This window comes from Neltuma alba, unplaced genomic scaffold (assembly GCF_004799145.2).
Source record: "Neltuma alba isolate B1F8T4 unplaced genomic scaffold, ASM479914v2 tig00003917_pilon, whole genome shotgun sequence".
NCBI lineage: Eukaryota > Viridiplantae > Streptophyta > Magnoliopsida > Fabales > Fabaceae > Neltuma > Neltuma alba.
This window is the reverse complement of record NW_021633478.1, coordinates 57827-73641: the sequence shown is the minus strand read 5'-3', so window position 1 is coordinate 73641 and position 15815 is coordinate 57827. Positions and strand designations below refer to the sequence as shown.

At 32.2% G+C, this 15815-nt stretch overlaps 3 protein-coding genes across 3 annotated transcripts; 2 read left to right on the top strand and 1 right to left on the bottom strand.

Moving 5' to 3' along the window:
• Positions 1–1626: 1626 nt before the first annotated feature.
• LOC114743039 (rust resistance kinase Lr10-like) lies at positions 1627–3563 on the bottom strand. Its single transcript, XM_028931253.1, has 2 exons — positions 2966–3563; positions 1627–2850 (listed from the first exon to the last, which is right to left on the bottom strand). Exons 1-2 carry the CDS (start codon positions 3540–3542, stop codon positions 1775–1777), a joined length of 1653 nt encoding a protein of 550 aa, XP_028787086.1. The 5' UTR covers positions 3543–3563; the 3' UTR covers positions 1627–1774.
• Positions 3564–4104: 541 nt separating this feature from the next.
• Positions 4105–9811, top strand: LOC114743038 (LEAF RUST 10 DISEASE-RESISTANCE LOCUS RECEPTOR-LIKE PROTEIN KINASE-like 2.5). Its single transcript, XM_028931252.1, has 4 exons — positions 4105–4993; positions 5786–5815; positions 7497–7520; positions 8471–9811. Exons 1-4 carry the CDS (start codon positions 4129–4131, stop codon positions 9724–9726), a joined length of 2175 nt encoding a protein of 724 aa, XP_028787085.1. The 5' UTR covers positions 4105–4128; the 3' UTR covers positions 9727–9811.
• A 3161-nt stretch (positions 9812–12972) lies between these two features.
• On the top strand, positions 12973–14041 carry LOC114743021 (putative F-box/kelch-repeat protein At3g22730). Its single transcript, XM_028931243.1, has 2 exons — positions 12973–13372; positions 13491–14041. Exons 1-2 carry the CDS (start codon positions 12973–12975, stop codon positions 14039–14041), a joined length of 951 nt encoding a protein of 316 aa, XP_028787076.1.
• Positions 14042–15815: the final 1774 nt, after the last annotated feature.

Genomic DNA, 15815 nt, shown 5'->3' with positions numbered 1-15815 from the left:
AACTTGAACTCCTTGTCTTCAAAAGATGGCAGGTGATATTCTTAGTATATCAATCATTACAGTGGCTAGTGAATCACTTTTTAGCTGTTCATGAGTTTTCCCAAAGTATTGAAGTGCCCTTTTCTAAGAAAATATTTAAGCCCTTAACTGCAACCGTAATTAGATTATGGATTTTCCATCTAGTAATGTAATTATATTTATTCATTTATCTGTAATAGGAATAGTTTGCATTATTTTAATTATTATCATATATTTCTTTCACTTTTTTTAATTATTTATTGCAGATGAATCTAAGCGAAAGGAAAGTGTTGCTGCCACTAATGTAAAAGTCAACATTGAACTAGCTTCAAACAATACTTCCACTTCAAATGTCATTGTCATTAGAGATAATTAGATCAAGACGGTTATGCATTGTTGCATGTTGATTTCACTGGAAAAAAAATGAGGGGGAATGACAGAAAAAGAAGTTGGAAAATACAAATCCCAAATTAGGTTTGGTAATACAACTTTATTTGGTATTGACAAATCTGAATTTGCAAATGACAACAAATTTTGTTGACATTCCTTGTTTGGCATTTACAAAATTCCAGCTTCTTTTTTTATCATTGTTTCAAAAAATAATGTTTGAACTTGTGTTTTATCATATTTGGACAATCACATACGTTGTTTGTATTTTAATGTGTTGTAATTTTATTTGAATATTGGTAATATTTTAAATTATTTGTATCATCTTAACTTTTGATTATTTATAACTTAGTGCTAACATATAAAAAAAATAGTGCTAACATACAAAAAGAAAAAAGAAAAATGAAGGAAAAAGAGTATATAATTCTGGTTGGTTGGTGATGGATTATGATTAGTTGAAAACCAGCCTGTCAATAAACAGGCCTTTTCAACCCACACCGAGTAACCCGTAGTCCATCATGAGCCAATCCGCAGGTATTACTTTGGGATGAGATAGGATCATGGGGCTTGAGATTCTTTTTATGAGCACAGTTTATGGTTTATAATAATCACAAATCAAATAAACAGCTTGTATTAATATGATTGAATGAAAAATGACCGAAACCAAGAATTATTAATTAAAAATAGTAAATAAGAAAAGTAATTACTAATTAATTTAATAATTAATAACTCAATAATTTTAATTACAAATCACAAATTCATAATATTTAAATAGTTAATAAAGAGATATAATGAACAAATTAAAAATATTAAATATAATAATTAATTGATAAGCTATGATACAACTCAATAGCTAATTAATTAAACCAATATTTAATTACTATGGTCTAATGCATTAGCTGCCCCTCTATGTCTAACCACTTCGATCTTTCCAAACCCATAGATAAATTAATTGTGAGATATTCGAAACGTATGAAACAATAATAAACAACTTACAAATTGACCACTTCTCTCCATTCATTTCTGCAGACACAAACAAGCATATCTGAGAGAAGTTGCTCAACCTACATCATATCCCAGTGGTGAAGCAAAACCATGCTACCAGTAGAGATGTTGCACTCCAGTTTGTTTACTCGGAGGCATATGTTTACGATATCATTTTTAAATTTTATGCCCTTTTAACTTGTTCTTACTTTTGCCAATTTATCATATCCTTCTAACTTGTTTTGAAAGTCCTGAGATCTCTTTCTATTGGGATACATGATTGAGTGTTCTACATGCACATTGATAATAAAAGGATTCAAAAATTTTACAAAGTACATTCAATAAAAGTAAAAGCCATATATACTTGGCAAGCCAGCGTACATATTCATGATTCTAAATTCAAATGCCTCGCAGGAATAATAGTACTTGTATTGGTAGAAGCGGTCAAATCAACTAGAGTTGGAGGCACCTTTAGTTTATCTACTTCTCCTTCCAACATCTGTACCACTGTTTTCATGGATGGACGATTTATTGAATGCCACTGAATGCACCAAAGTCCTACAATTGCCAGTTTTTTAGCAATTCTAATGTCAACTTCATCTTCTGTAGAAATAATCATGTTTTCTCCTTTGATCAAATTATGAATCCATTCTGGATATAGAACTTGAAAAGTTTCTTTGTTTGCATCAACATTTTTCCTTCCGCTGACCATTTCCAAGAGTAGCATCCCATAACTATAAATATCTGATTTGTATGACACATGGCCAAAATTTGGAAAAAAGACTTCAGGTGCAATGTATCCTAAAGTTCCTCTTGCTACTGTCATTGACACCATACTTTGATTTTTAGAACACAATTTAGCTAGACCAAAATCAGAAATTTTAGGGGTGAACTTGTCATCTAACAACACATTGTGAGGATTGATATCAAAATGGAGAATTCTATAATCACAGCCTTGGTGAAGATATTCAATCCCCTTTGCGATGCCAAGAGCAATCTGTTGCAGCTTCGACCACCCGAGGAAATTTTCTCTGTTATCTTGGGAAAATATGAACTTTTGGAGGGAGCCGTTTGGGAAAAAGTCATAAACAAGAGCTCGATGAAAACCATCAGCACAAAATCCCAACAAACGAACAACATTGATGTGATGAATTTGGCCCATTGTCCCCATTTCATTAATGAAATCCTTTCCATCATTATCTGAATTATTGAGTACTTTGACAGCAACTTGAATTTTAGCAGATAGCTTACCTTTAAAGACTGTTCCGTGAGAACCTTCACCTAATTTATCCTTGAAACTGTGTGTGATTCTTTTGATATCAGCGAAAGAGAATCTGGTAGGTTTAAGTGCCTCGTAATTCTTCAAAAACTTTTCAAGTCTTGCTTGATCATCTCCTTTCTTCTTGAAGTAGCGACATGTGTAAACGCACACGACCAACAGCAAAACCAGCACAATCGAACCTAGAGTTATGTAAGCACAACAAATGAACATTCAATTTCAATCCAAGCCAGAATCTAATGAATTATATTTTTTAGGGGAAAAAAATGGAAAAGGAAAAGCCTATTATCGTCTCACCTGTTCCGGGCAAAACAATTCTGGGCATCTTGCTGGTTTTATGCTTATCAACTTTTTGTTGAATCCATTTGAGTCGTAACCGGTTCCCCTGAAGATGCTCTGCCGGTATGGGCGAATCTAACCGAATTCTCATGGCGCAGGAAAGTAGGTCCCCGGACAGGACACTGTCATGGGAGCCAAGGGCAAGAATTGGGCAGGACTTGGGCGTATATTCCGAAGTAGCCGAAGAACAATCGAAGAAAGTAATATTTTCGGTCATATTGTCAGTATCATACTCTAGAGGATAAATACTGGATGAATTATAGAGATGGTTTTGGAGAAAGAGCATGGGAAGACATTGTTCTGGATCCTTTACTTCTAAGATATGGGATTCATTGTTTATATCAGAGACAGAGAGACTGACTCCTTGAAGAGCATGAATAGACGGAAACTCAACCATGTCCCCATCTTCTTTGAGACGGAAAGGAAGAGTTTCATTATGAGGCACCTGCTGGTGGTTCTTACCATTCCCTTGTTTCAGAAGGCGCACCCATACCTGCAATATCACCAACAACCAAAATCTGCGATGCGAAAACATTGCAACCAAAGGATTTCCTTTTGAATCTGAAGCTTGGATTGAGATTCCTATCTACCTATTTGAATAGGAGTAATTGTTAGGAGACACGTCGTGTATCACATTCAAAATGGAAGCAGGGGAAGTAGGATGAAACTTCGAAGGTGACTGTGGACCCAAATAGTTTGCCGTGGCCTTTGGGGCTCCTTACTGAAAGCCACAGCTTCGGATTGACCCGAGATTTCTTTTTAATTTAATTATCAATCCCTTTTAAATTTCCGGAAAAAATTATTGAATTTGCATTTCCTAATCTAAGGGAAAATGGAGGAACATAACAGTTAGTCATATCGTCCCAGTTAAATCATACAGCAGGCGAAGGAAGATGGAAGGAAATATCATCAACATTCAGAGAGAAAGCCGGTCAAAGGAATTGTAAAGAGAAGTCATTAGTCAAACAGTGAAGTCAACTTTGGACCAAAATACAAGTTAGCCGCGCGGAACTGGAAAAAGGAAAAGGTATACGGAGCTGCGTTTAATCAGAAGGAAAGTAAGTGATTGAAGCTCAGAATCAAGCGGTGGAGCAGCTGCACATCATTCTGAAGTCTGAACGATGGACAGAGAGAAAGGCTTGAGGTGTTGGCACCCGTTGCTGGTTACCCTGCTTCTACTATACGGACTTACGAATCTACCGTACGGACTATCGAAGTCTCGAGAGCACCCCCAGTTCTGCGTTCCGTCTCGGTGCGGCAACATCACAAACATCGGACGTCCATTTCGACTACCAGATGACCCGCCTAACTGCGGCGATCGGATCTACGAGCTAGTCTGTGATGACAACGTCACTTACCTTAGTTTACCTGATGGAAAATACCGGGTGCTGGGAATAAACTACGACAACTACACAATCCGACTCTTAGATGAAGGCATTCAGGAGGGTACTACCTCCTCCCTCCCTCTCTATCCCTTATCCATATCCAATTTCCACTCTTTCGTGTCTCCTCACGGGTCTTATGAAGATAGCAGTAATCCCTATAGCGCTAAAACCCTAAACAGCAACAGAACTGAATCGATAATAATCAAGAAGGTGGGGTACCTGAACTGTAGCGATGCAGTGAGGGACGACGCAGCGTACGTGGATACGGCTCTGTGCGTGAATTGGCAAGGAGGCCATCTTTATGCTGTGGCTGGAGACTTGCTGGCTCCCCAGTTTAAACCTCAGTGTCGTCTGATATCGGTGACTTTCATTGCCTCAGATTGGGAGTCATTGGTGCCTGGTAGAAATAAGTCCTGTGCTAATATTCACAAGGTGCTTTCCTATGGATTTGAGCTTTCATGGTTGCCACGAGCCTGTGCTGATCTTCGTTGTCCAAATGGCACCACATGCTATTTCAGCCCTGAAATTAAACGTCTGCAATGTCTACCTCGGCCAAATAATCGGGAATGCATTACCCCCTTCGGAATATCTTCCAATTGCCGTAAGTATCTGTTTCTATTTCAATCAGATTATTGGATCCTATCTTCTTCGCTTTGCCCTAAAATGATCAAATTGGCGGTAGATTTTGAACTCTCAAACATCGGCCAGTTAATAATGGGATACCAACAAATACTTTTAAATTGACCCAATATTAATTGAAAGATTGCATTATTTGTAACTAAAAATGTCAAGTTCACAATTTATTTTTTTAAAAAAAGATTGTTTAAGATTCTTTTTGCCTTGAATTTTGTTTAAGATTTAACTGTACTATTTCTAAATTATAAAAAATGAATTTAATTTTAGTTCTTAAATTGAGAAAAATAAAAAAAAAATTAACTATATACTATCCTTAATATTATAATTAGATAACTAATTTGAAGATATTAAAAAAATTAGTTAAGTTAATTATTTGTTACAAACATATTTTGGTATTCATAAACCGTCTTCTTTAATCATGTACATTAAGTTATCTCAATTATCTTTTAGTAAAAAAATTTTACGATCAATAGAGATGTTTTGAGAAAATTAAGACTCAAACTATATTGAAATTTTATATTTATAATTGAATTCAACTCCTAACTAACTTTTTATACAAACTAAGGACCTGAGGTAGTATTAGATAATTAATGTGTGTATGTTCTCCCCAGTCCCCACTTAATCAATGATGTATCATTAACAGAGATCAGATTTAATAATTTGTTGGCCTGAATTAATCAGTCAAGATAAACATAATGTAATTAAATTTTAATGGATTTTTATTCACTTGGTTCTTTTTTCCCTGGTTATGACGCAGGGGTGTCAAAGTTGCGCATAGTTGCGGAAGGTAAGGTAACATTAGATAGCGTTTTTGGTGAAAACAATCAAGAAATTTGGTGACAGATTAAATCGGCTAATTTACAATTTGAAATATCCAATCAATATTTTAATTATTTTGAAAAACCAAGACCAATAGTTTAGTTTTAATTCCATCAAATAACTTCTTATTGAATTTAATCATTCAATTTACTATCTACTTAAGTTATAAGTCTCTTTAATTTTACTTCTAAATATTATTGAATACATGCACGTTAATTATCAAAATTAAAAGATGCAGTACATTGGCATTCTTCATATATAACCCCTTTTTCTCCATTTCCATTTTATTTTTGTTTAATTTTAAAATAATGGAGGATAAAGGATTTCTTATCTTATTTCAAATTTGCAAGGCAATTTATCTCAAGATTCACTTTTTTTTTTTTGGGAGGGGGGGAATAAAATGTCGATATGCGCTATTAATCAGCGAGTGCGACAACATATGCAAGATAAATCTGTACCATTTAAATAAAAAAAATTACTTTATTAAATATTTTCTTAAAAATGGTAGTCTCCTGAAAAATCATCTTATATTTATTATGACATTTGCATTCATTAAATTAAATTTATTTTACTTTTTCTCCATCTTGTTTCATTTTGGATAACAAAAAATTTATCATGTTTTTTGTCTAAAAAAGTCGTGTACTTTCAAAGATTAATTTATAGAATATATACTATTATAGATTTGAAAAAGCATGCTATTTTTGTTTAATTAATTTGGTATTTTAAGTGAAAATCTTAGGACTCCCAAGTTTAGAAACCCATGTAAGTCCCATGCTTCCGTCCCTTTGAGGGGGGAAACAAAACCAAAGAAATGCAGGTTCCATGCTCTGTAAATAGAATGACTTGTTAAGTTTAGCGGTCTTAAAAGTAAATATTGAATTTGGGTTTTTAACTAAAAAATAAAGAAAACATTAAATTTTTTATTTATTTTGTTTTGTTTGTTAAGAATTGTATATATATAATCTCCAATTAAGAATTGAATTTAGTTATAAATATAATACATTAATACATTTTGTCTCCCAAATTTATTATTTTTTTTTAAAAGATGGGACATCAAGGAGTCACACTTATGATTAAATAAAATAAGAATACCAATACACATTTGTTACACACAACAAATTTAGCTAATTTTTTTTAAATATCTTTAAATTAATTATCTAACTTTTTATGAGGTAATTTTTTTTTTTTTTTGCTATGCATAAGTATCCTTTCATGGAAGGAAACCCTATTTAAAGCGTGACTAAGCACTAAATATGAGCACTTCCTAATAAAAATTTGAATCTTAATTTGTCACGTTATGAGAAACTTTAGCTAAACCAACCACTTGGTAATATGTAGATTATATTACTTCCAGTTCTAATTATAAGATATTATTTATAAATTATAAATAAGATTTTATAATTAAAACAAGAAATAGTAGACTATGCAAGCAGATTTCGTGATTCCCAGAGTTTTTCGGCGGTGTGTGTGTGGAAAAGAGCCTACCAGCTTTATTAAAAGGAAAAAAGAAATATTTTCATCCATTGTCATCCATCAATCTTTACAGTTTTTTTTTGTTTTTTATCTGGGGGTCAAGATCTTTACAGTGCTTATTTGATCGTGTGCTGTGCATTATTACTGTTGTTGATTTTTGTAAAATTTTCTTTCAGATTTCATCAACGGAATTGCAACAGGTAACGTTCTATGATTCTCAGCATACTTATTCTATATTTCTCTTTCACAAATTTTCTTTGTCATGGTCGTGACCTTTTTAATGTATTTCTTATTTTTTTTAATTCTATAATAATTTGTTGAATGCAATTATAGTAGCAACTGAGTTGGCGTTCATACTAATTGTTTGCAGTTCTAGCATCTGCATTTGGTTGATATTTTCCAATTTCCGTAAGTCTGGTTAAAAAGAAATAACTCAATTATTCTTTTTCCTTTTTTGTGGGGTGGGGTCAGGTGGAACATACAATTATTTAAGCCCAATCAGAAGGCCCAGACTAAATAGATTAAAGCAGCCCATGCCAACCAAAATGATTAATATAATATAAGATTTACTTTGTAATATAATAATTATTTATCCTAGTAGTTATTTATCGACATTAAAAAGTTCAGGAAGTATATTATTATGTTCTAAAATTGATGTGAGAGTTTTATAATTATATCTCAGATTAATGAGAAAAATATAGTCACTATTCGAAAGAGTTTTTTAAATTTACTACCTCTGGTCCTCAATATAGGAACTAGTTGATTAATTTGAGTAGATTAATGAAATAAGTTAAGTTAGTTATTTATAATAAATAGGTGTTGTCTTTCCTAAAATATCCTTATTAATCAAGTGTAATGATTATATTTATCATTATTAGAAGAACTACCTTGAAAAAAAAATATAAATATAAGAGAAAAAGTGGATTGAGATCTTATACCTAGGATCAAAATAAAAGTCAAGTGAAGTCTTATATTAAGGATCGGAGGTCCTATAAAACTTTTGTTGAGAAATTCGCAGGAAGGTCTTGCGCTTTACTAGAAATCTGATATTGGCGATTTCTTTCCCACTTTAACTTTCATTTCTATCCAATTAGTGATATTTTAGAGACTCGCTAATTTTATGACCGTTTATGGAAATAAACATATGCAGGACTAAAAGAGATGGTGGGGAAGACATTAACTGGTAATTACCATAGTGACTACATTACCAGCCAATCAACTGTTGCAAGAAAATTAGGAATGGTCATTGGAACAGCTGTTTTGCCAACCACCACAGTCAGATTTTTATGGGGCATCATGTTCCTATCAGTGTTGTGTATATATAAATGCCGCAGAAGGCCCTTATCAATGTATGAAAACATTGAAGATTTCATACGACTTCAGAACCTCAATCCACTAAGGTACTCCTATAAGGATCTGGAGACAATGACCAGTGGTTTCAAGAATAAGTTAGGTGAAGGAGGATTCGGCACTGTATACAAAGGGAAGTTAAGGAGTGGATATGATGTTGCTGTCAAAATGCTGGGTAAATCCAAAGCCAATGGCCAAGAATTTATCAGTGAGGTGGCAACCATTGGGAGGATTCACCATGCTAATGTGGTACGCCTTGTTGGGTTTTGTGTCCAACGGACAAAGCGTGCTCTTGTTTATGAGTTCATGCCCAACGGATCACTAGATAAATATATCTTTTCTAAAGAAGAAGGTATCTCTTTGACTCTTCAAAAATTACACGAGATATCTTTAGGAATAGCTCATGGAATTGCTTATCTTCATCATGGTTGTGACGTGCAAATATTGCATTTTGATATCAAGCCTCACAACATTCTACTTGATGACGATTTCAATCCAAAGATTTCAGATTTTGGACTCGCACGATTATATTCTTCTGATGATAGTGTTGCCACTTTGACTGCAGCAAGAGGGACCATAGGATACATGGCTCCAGAATTGTTCTATAAGAATATTGGGAGAGTGTCCTATAAGTCAGATATTTATAGCTTTGGAATGCTTTTAATGGAAATGGCTAGTCAAAGGAGGAATTTGAATCCACATGTTGAATATTCAAGCCAGCTTTACTTTCCTCTATGGATTTATGACCAATTTGACGAAGAAAAAGATATAGAAATGAAAGATTTGACTGAAGAGGAGAAAAACCTAGCAAAAAAAATGTTCATAGTGGCATTATGGTGTATACAATTAAATCCAACAGATCGCCCTTCAATGAATAAAGTAATAAAAATGCTAGAAGCAGATGATGCCAAAAGCCTTGAAATGCCGCCAAAACCTTCTTTATATCCTAATGAAGAAGTTTTGGTGAATGATGAAACCTCCTCTAGCCTGGCAGCATCAGCCATCTCTAGACATTCTAATAGTAGTCAAGATGAGGGTGCAAGCGATGGGAAATGAAACGTTGCAGATGAAAAAGGAGCTCAAATCCGGTTATGTTTTGAACTCCAACATATCACTTTTTATTTGCTAACAACACTTAGTTATTGCCCTGATTTGGATTTTGCTTCCAATGATTTAGTATCTTATTTTCGTTGTTTAATACTCCCTCCGTTCCTTATTATAAGAGACATTTGATGCTTATAGCATGTTCCTATATATAAGAGACACTTAAAAGTTGTTTCTACTTTTTTGTGTTGATTTCCTATTTTACCCATATTTATTGTCTCCAACTCACACTCTCTCTCCCTCATACTTCTCTTTCTTTTAATAATTTAATTATTCTCTCTCATGTTCTCTCTCCTTATTAATGAGGGTAGTTTTGGAAAAAAAATTATACTTTTTACACATTGATTGTTCTTAACTAATTTTAACTGTTTTTTTTATCAACGTAAATCGGTTATTCGTCTCTTATAATAAGGAACGGAGGGAGTAATGATATTAGGGTATTGACAAACACTGATAATCTCTTTCAAGGTCATAATCTGATATCTCATACATCAGTATGAGAGTAGTCTAGTGAAAATGCAAGTGATGACAACTAACAAAAGAAATAACAAAAATAAAAATACATGTTGAGTTTTAAAATGACTTTCCCTCATAAGATGTCATTGAAAAAGTAATCATTTTTTTAATACCCGTTGAATTTCAAAATGACTTTCCTCTGTAATATGTCATTGAAAACATAATCATATTTCTTCTTCTTCTTCTTTTTGTGTGGATTTGGATGGCGAGCATAAAAGCTGATTAATAGCTAATTATCAAACCCCAAATCTAGTGCCACTAAGGGCACATCTTTTGCCACTAGACTAAATGTTCTTTAGCAAAATAATAATCATATTTCTAGATCTATAATATAAGCACAAATTCATTTCTAATCTATTTATAATTTTTTAGACATTGATTATTATATGTGACCCTATTAGGATGCATAATTTGTAATTTTATACATCACACATTCTTAAGGCCAACATTATTGTAATTGATTTTCTTAATGAATAATTGTCTTTTTTTTTTTCCTTTTCCTTCCCTTGCTTTTTTTAACTCTTAATAGACAGGGCATACAAATGGCATAATACTCTCGGAATAATAAAAAAAAATTAAAAATATTGACCCGATACCATAATTGACTTCCTTACCCAATGTACAGTCTTTCGTTAAAGATAGCTTTATGAATGCAAGTGGCACGGGAAGAACTTGAAAAAATGACTATAACATATCTATTAAATTTCAAAATAATAAATGGGTGGTGCTAATTATTTTGATAAAAATATCATTTTAAAATTTAACTGATATTTTTTGTCTTTTTTTTTTGAAACATCATATTGACATTGGTATGAAATGAATCTACATACTATTATATTAGAAATTGATAACACATACCAAATTGAATATTACAAGTCAACTGTTACGGATAACAAGTTTGTAGGTAGAAATAACAAGTTTAAATAGAAGGACAATTTAGTCTTTTAAGTAATATTTGTTAATTCATATTTAAGACTTGGTTTTTGGCAGTAATTTTTTGAATTTAAGATTCCAAATTACTTTTTATATTTTTGAGGGTCTGTATTTGTTTTTTTTTTTTTTTAAATCCATCGTTTTGCTGTTATGTCAGCATAAGCTGGGGAGAGAAGTATTTTGAAATGGAAGGACTGTGGAGAAAGTTTTACTGTAGAGACAGCCTCAAAAGTGAAATCATTTGAATGGTTCCACTTTTTTCTTTAAAAAAATATAAATGTCAATATAAAAATAATCAATACAACAATACATTATACGAATAATCACCATCACCTATTTATCATTTTAAATTTTAATAGATAATTTATTATCATTTTTCCTAATATAAATGATGTGCTGGGAAAAATAAAAGATAATGCAAACTCATTAACATGAATGAATTTTAAGATTTTAAACTTGATTTTAAATGTAATTCCTTAATATAGTACTTTAATACTGCCTCAGGTTCTAAATATAATTTACACTATAAAATAGTTTTATATGTATAATATGAGGAATAGATATTTTCTATCAGATAGGATTTTGATTTTTTCCCTTTTTCTGTCAATAGTATGCTAATAAAATAGTTGCTTATTATGGCCTTTAGAACCCCAATAAATGGGATGAATTATCTTCCTTTTATATAAAGATAAAATAGAAAAGATAAACATTAAAAATATCAAGGTTGATAATTGGTAGGAATCAAGGATATAGCGAAATAGAATTAGTAATAAATATTTAAAAAATAAATTGTATATAGACACAGATATTAATATTGATTGATATCGAGATTAGTTTTTTTTTTCCTAATTTAATCATCAATTTCCGGTAGAAGAATTGTTCAGTAATCACGTGTTTCATCGGAAAAATAGAATGACGGTTTCAAAAATTTTGGATAAAATTGAAATTAATTGTTAGATTTTTTTAAAAAAAAAGGGGCAAAAATATATATTTCATCATTTAAATTTATATAATAAAATAGGCTAATCCTGGTAACATGACAAACACAAATTCAAATCTCTTTTAACAATTATTACTATTTTAAAATTTAAAATTGATATGTTAACATTTGCAAAGATTTTTAAAATTAAGTGATTAAATTAAAGTACCGTATAAAAAGGTTAAAATTATCGGTATACTCTTAAGAAAAGGAGATTAAGCCACATCCAGTTTTTTCGGATGTATCTAATATCTTAAAATATTTTTTTAAATACGTTCTATATTTTAAAATATTTTTTAATGCATTCAGCATTTTAAATTATTTTTTTAGAGGGATTCAGTATCCTAACATATTTTTTGATACATCTAACACTAAGGTTAAAAAAATATTTTAAAATGCTGGATACATCTGAAAAATACTTCAGAATGCTCGATCTATCACAAAATAAATATTTTAAGGACTAGATATACTAAAAAATATATTTTAGTGTGCTGAAGGCAAGTTAACAAAAAAAATACGGAATCTTTTTTCTCATTAGAAAAGTACCGTATTGGAAAACTATTATATGTATTCTCATTCTCTGAATTTCTGGATTTGATTCATCATGGAAAAAGAATGATTCGATTCTTACTCTCCTTGTTCGGTTCTGGATATATATCTATAAATGCGTCTCCACATTCTTCTTCGGTGTTTCGGTGAGGTGAATTAAGAAGAAGAAGAACTGCCTCAGGGAAACCTAACAAATCGAGGCAAGTTCAGAGGAAAGAAAAATGTTGAGCGCCGATCTTCCTGAAGAAATTGTGGAGGAGATATCGATGAGGCTTCCTGTGAAATCCCTACTTCGATGCAAATCCGTGGCGAAATCCTGGTACGCACAAATCACTAATCCATCTTTTATAAGTAGACAATTTGAATGGTCTGATTCAATCACCAAAAACCGCCGCCGCCAGCTGATATTTCGATTGCACAATGCCTCTCTGAAGCCTTGCATTTCTCTAATTTCCGACCAGGAACCCATCGATATAGAAGTGCCGTTTCCTGAGAAGGATGTAGAATACATATTCGTTTATGGTCAATGTAATGGGATTTTCTGTCTCTATGGGGTCTATGGAGGAGATAAAGCTGGTGAGGCCAGCTTGATTCTGTGGAATCCTGGAACAAGAGGTGAAGGTTCTTCCTGCATCTCAGAACCAACCCAGAGACATGGTTTATATCATATATGGGTTTGGAATTGATCCTATTACAAACGATTACAAGGTTGTTCGATTTGGGAACCTGGCTTTTGAAGGAAGAGAACAACCTCCAGTTGAGGTGTATAATCTCAGTACTGGTTCTTGGAGAACCATAGATTCTGTTGTCCCTGCTTTTCGATTGTGTTATCCAAAATGCAGGGCTTATCTGAATGGGTTTTATCACTGGCTAACTGAAGATAATAATGATAAGGCCATTTTGTTCTTTGATTTTGGCAACGAGGTGTTTGGGAAGATTCAGTTGCCTCCTGAAATTGATCAATCTTATGAATCAAATGTTGCTGTGGTTGATGAGAAACTTGCTTGTGCTGCTACATATAAGATGACCAATTGTAGATATGAAATCTGGGTGATGAATGAGTATGGTGTTGAGAGTAGCTGGAGTAAGAAATTTGTTATTGGACCAAACCCAGAATTTGGATCATTTTTAGGATTTTGGGGAGATGATGAGATTCTTGTTGAAAATGAAGGTCATTTGGTTTCATATAATATTAAGAATCAGAAGATACAGAGGCTCGAAATCCTTGGAGTTCCAAAACTGTTCAAAGTGTTTGATTATGTGGAAAGCTTGGTTCCTTTGAAGTCTTAAGAACATCATAAATTGAATCTTCTACGTTCATTCATTTGGAGAGAAAAGGAAACCATATAAAAGGAAGAATGTTACATAAGATTTATATCTTATTTTTGCACTCTTCCCTTTATCGTTCCTATCTTTTTTTTTTTTTTGATGCATTGTATGCATTTATTTTGTGGATGTGGGAGATTCATGCTGAAATAAATGTAATAGTTTATCATATGAATTGGAAATTATTCTTGTATGGACCGACTTTATCAATTTATTTTGTGTTGGCATTTCTGTTTTTTCAAATCTTATCCATTTGTACTTTCCCACATTTTCCATAGAAATCTTAAGTTGATCGTCTATCACAGAATTGATATTTTTTGGTACAAACATAATCTTTTTTCGTCAAAAATAACATCATTAAAAACTTGAAGAGCCCCACCACAACATATAAAGTCTAGGTTCATCAAAATTCATCTCATATACTAATAGGCATTGAATCTAGTGAAAAGAACTACTCCTCCGATACTTAATATAGGATCCAATTCTTGAGTTGATTTTGATCCTAAATATAAGATTCATTTCTCATATTTATCAATTTTCTCTAAATTACCCCTATGGATACTCCATCAACCATAATCAAATAGAAGAGGGAGATGATGTATTAAGAAAGATTATTATGGTGTTTTAAGAAAAATGTGTCATTTTTCTTATAATTAACTAACTTAACTAACTTCCTTAATCTAATCAAATTAGTTAAATGAGTCTTATATTAAGAACCGGATGAGTAGTTTCTTATAACGTGATGAATTGAATTTCAAATTTTTGCTAAGAGAAATACACACTTTTAGTATCCAACAGTATTTCAAACAATATTACTTCCAACAACAAAACTGAGAAGAAGAAAAATCCATCTGATGCCTAATGGGTAAGAGGTGTGAAGCTTACAAAATTTGCTCTATATGAAGTGGGAAGACTTATCCAAATTATGGGCAATAATTAATTCTTTCCTAGGAGCGTGGGCTCTAGAGACCTGCCAATGAAGAATAATCGAGTGTCATGAATCAGGTTTATAAAAGTATGGTGATTATCACATCTCAAGTTCGTAATAACTTTAAAAACGTCACCAAACAAAGTCATTTAAACTTGATTATCGCACACTGGATTATTTCAATTATAAGACGATTTTTATGCTTAATCTAAACTCACACGCAAACTATTTAAACTAATTTTATTCGTTATGGATTCATAACCAATTTGATGAGAATAAAAGTATAGAAATGTAAAATTTGACAAAATAAGAAGATTCAACCAAAAAGATAATTCATAGAAGTAGTTTACTATATGCTACTAATCAATCCTGGCAATATATAATGTGTGTGTGTGTGTAATACCAATCAATAATCAAGAAATGGAAGCAAATGATATTGACAGCTTTGAAGTGCCTCAAAAACTGAGAATATATTTTATTGATAGTGGCATATCAATGTCCATGCTCATATGGAGAATGAGTTATATCTTTCTATTTGGTTACATTTTACGGCTGGAAAACACGAGTAGCCTGAAAACCAGAGTACCTTGTTGGCGGAACGTGCCATGTTCTTTGGAAGAAACAGCCGCAAAAGTCTCATGTATCCAAGACAATCCAAGACAGCGTTTAATAATACTTCTGTCTTTAATATAAAAATTAGTTAATTAATTTAAATAGATTAAAAAAATTAGTTAAGTTAATTATTTGTAATAAATAAGTATTATTTTTTCTAAAATATCCTTGCTAATAAAAAATATTGGTACAAGTGGA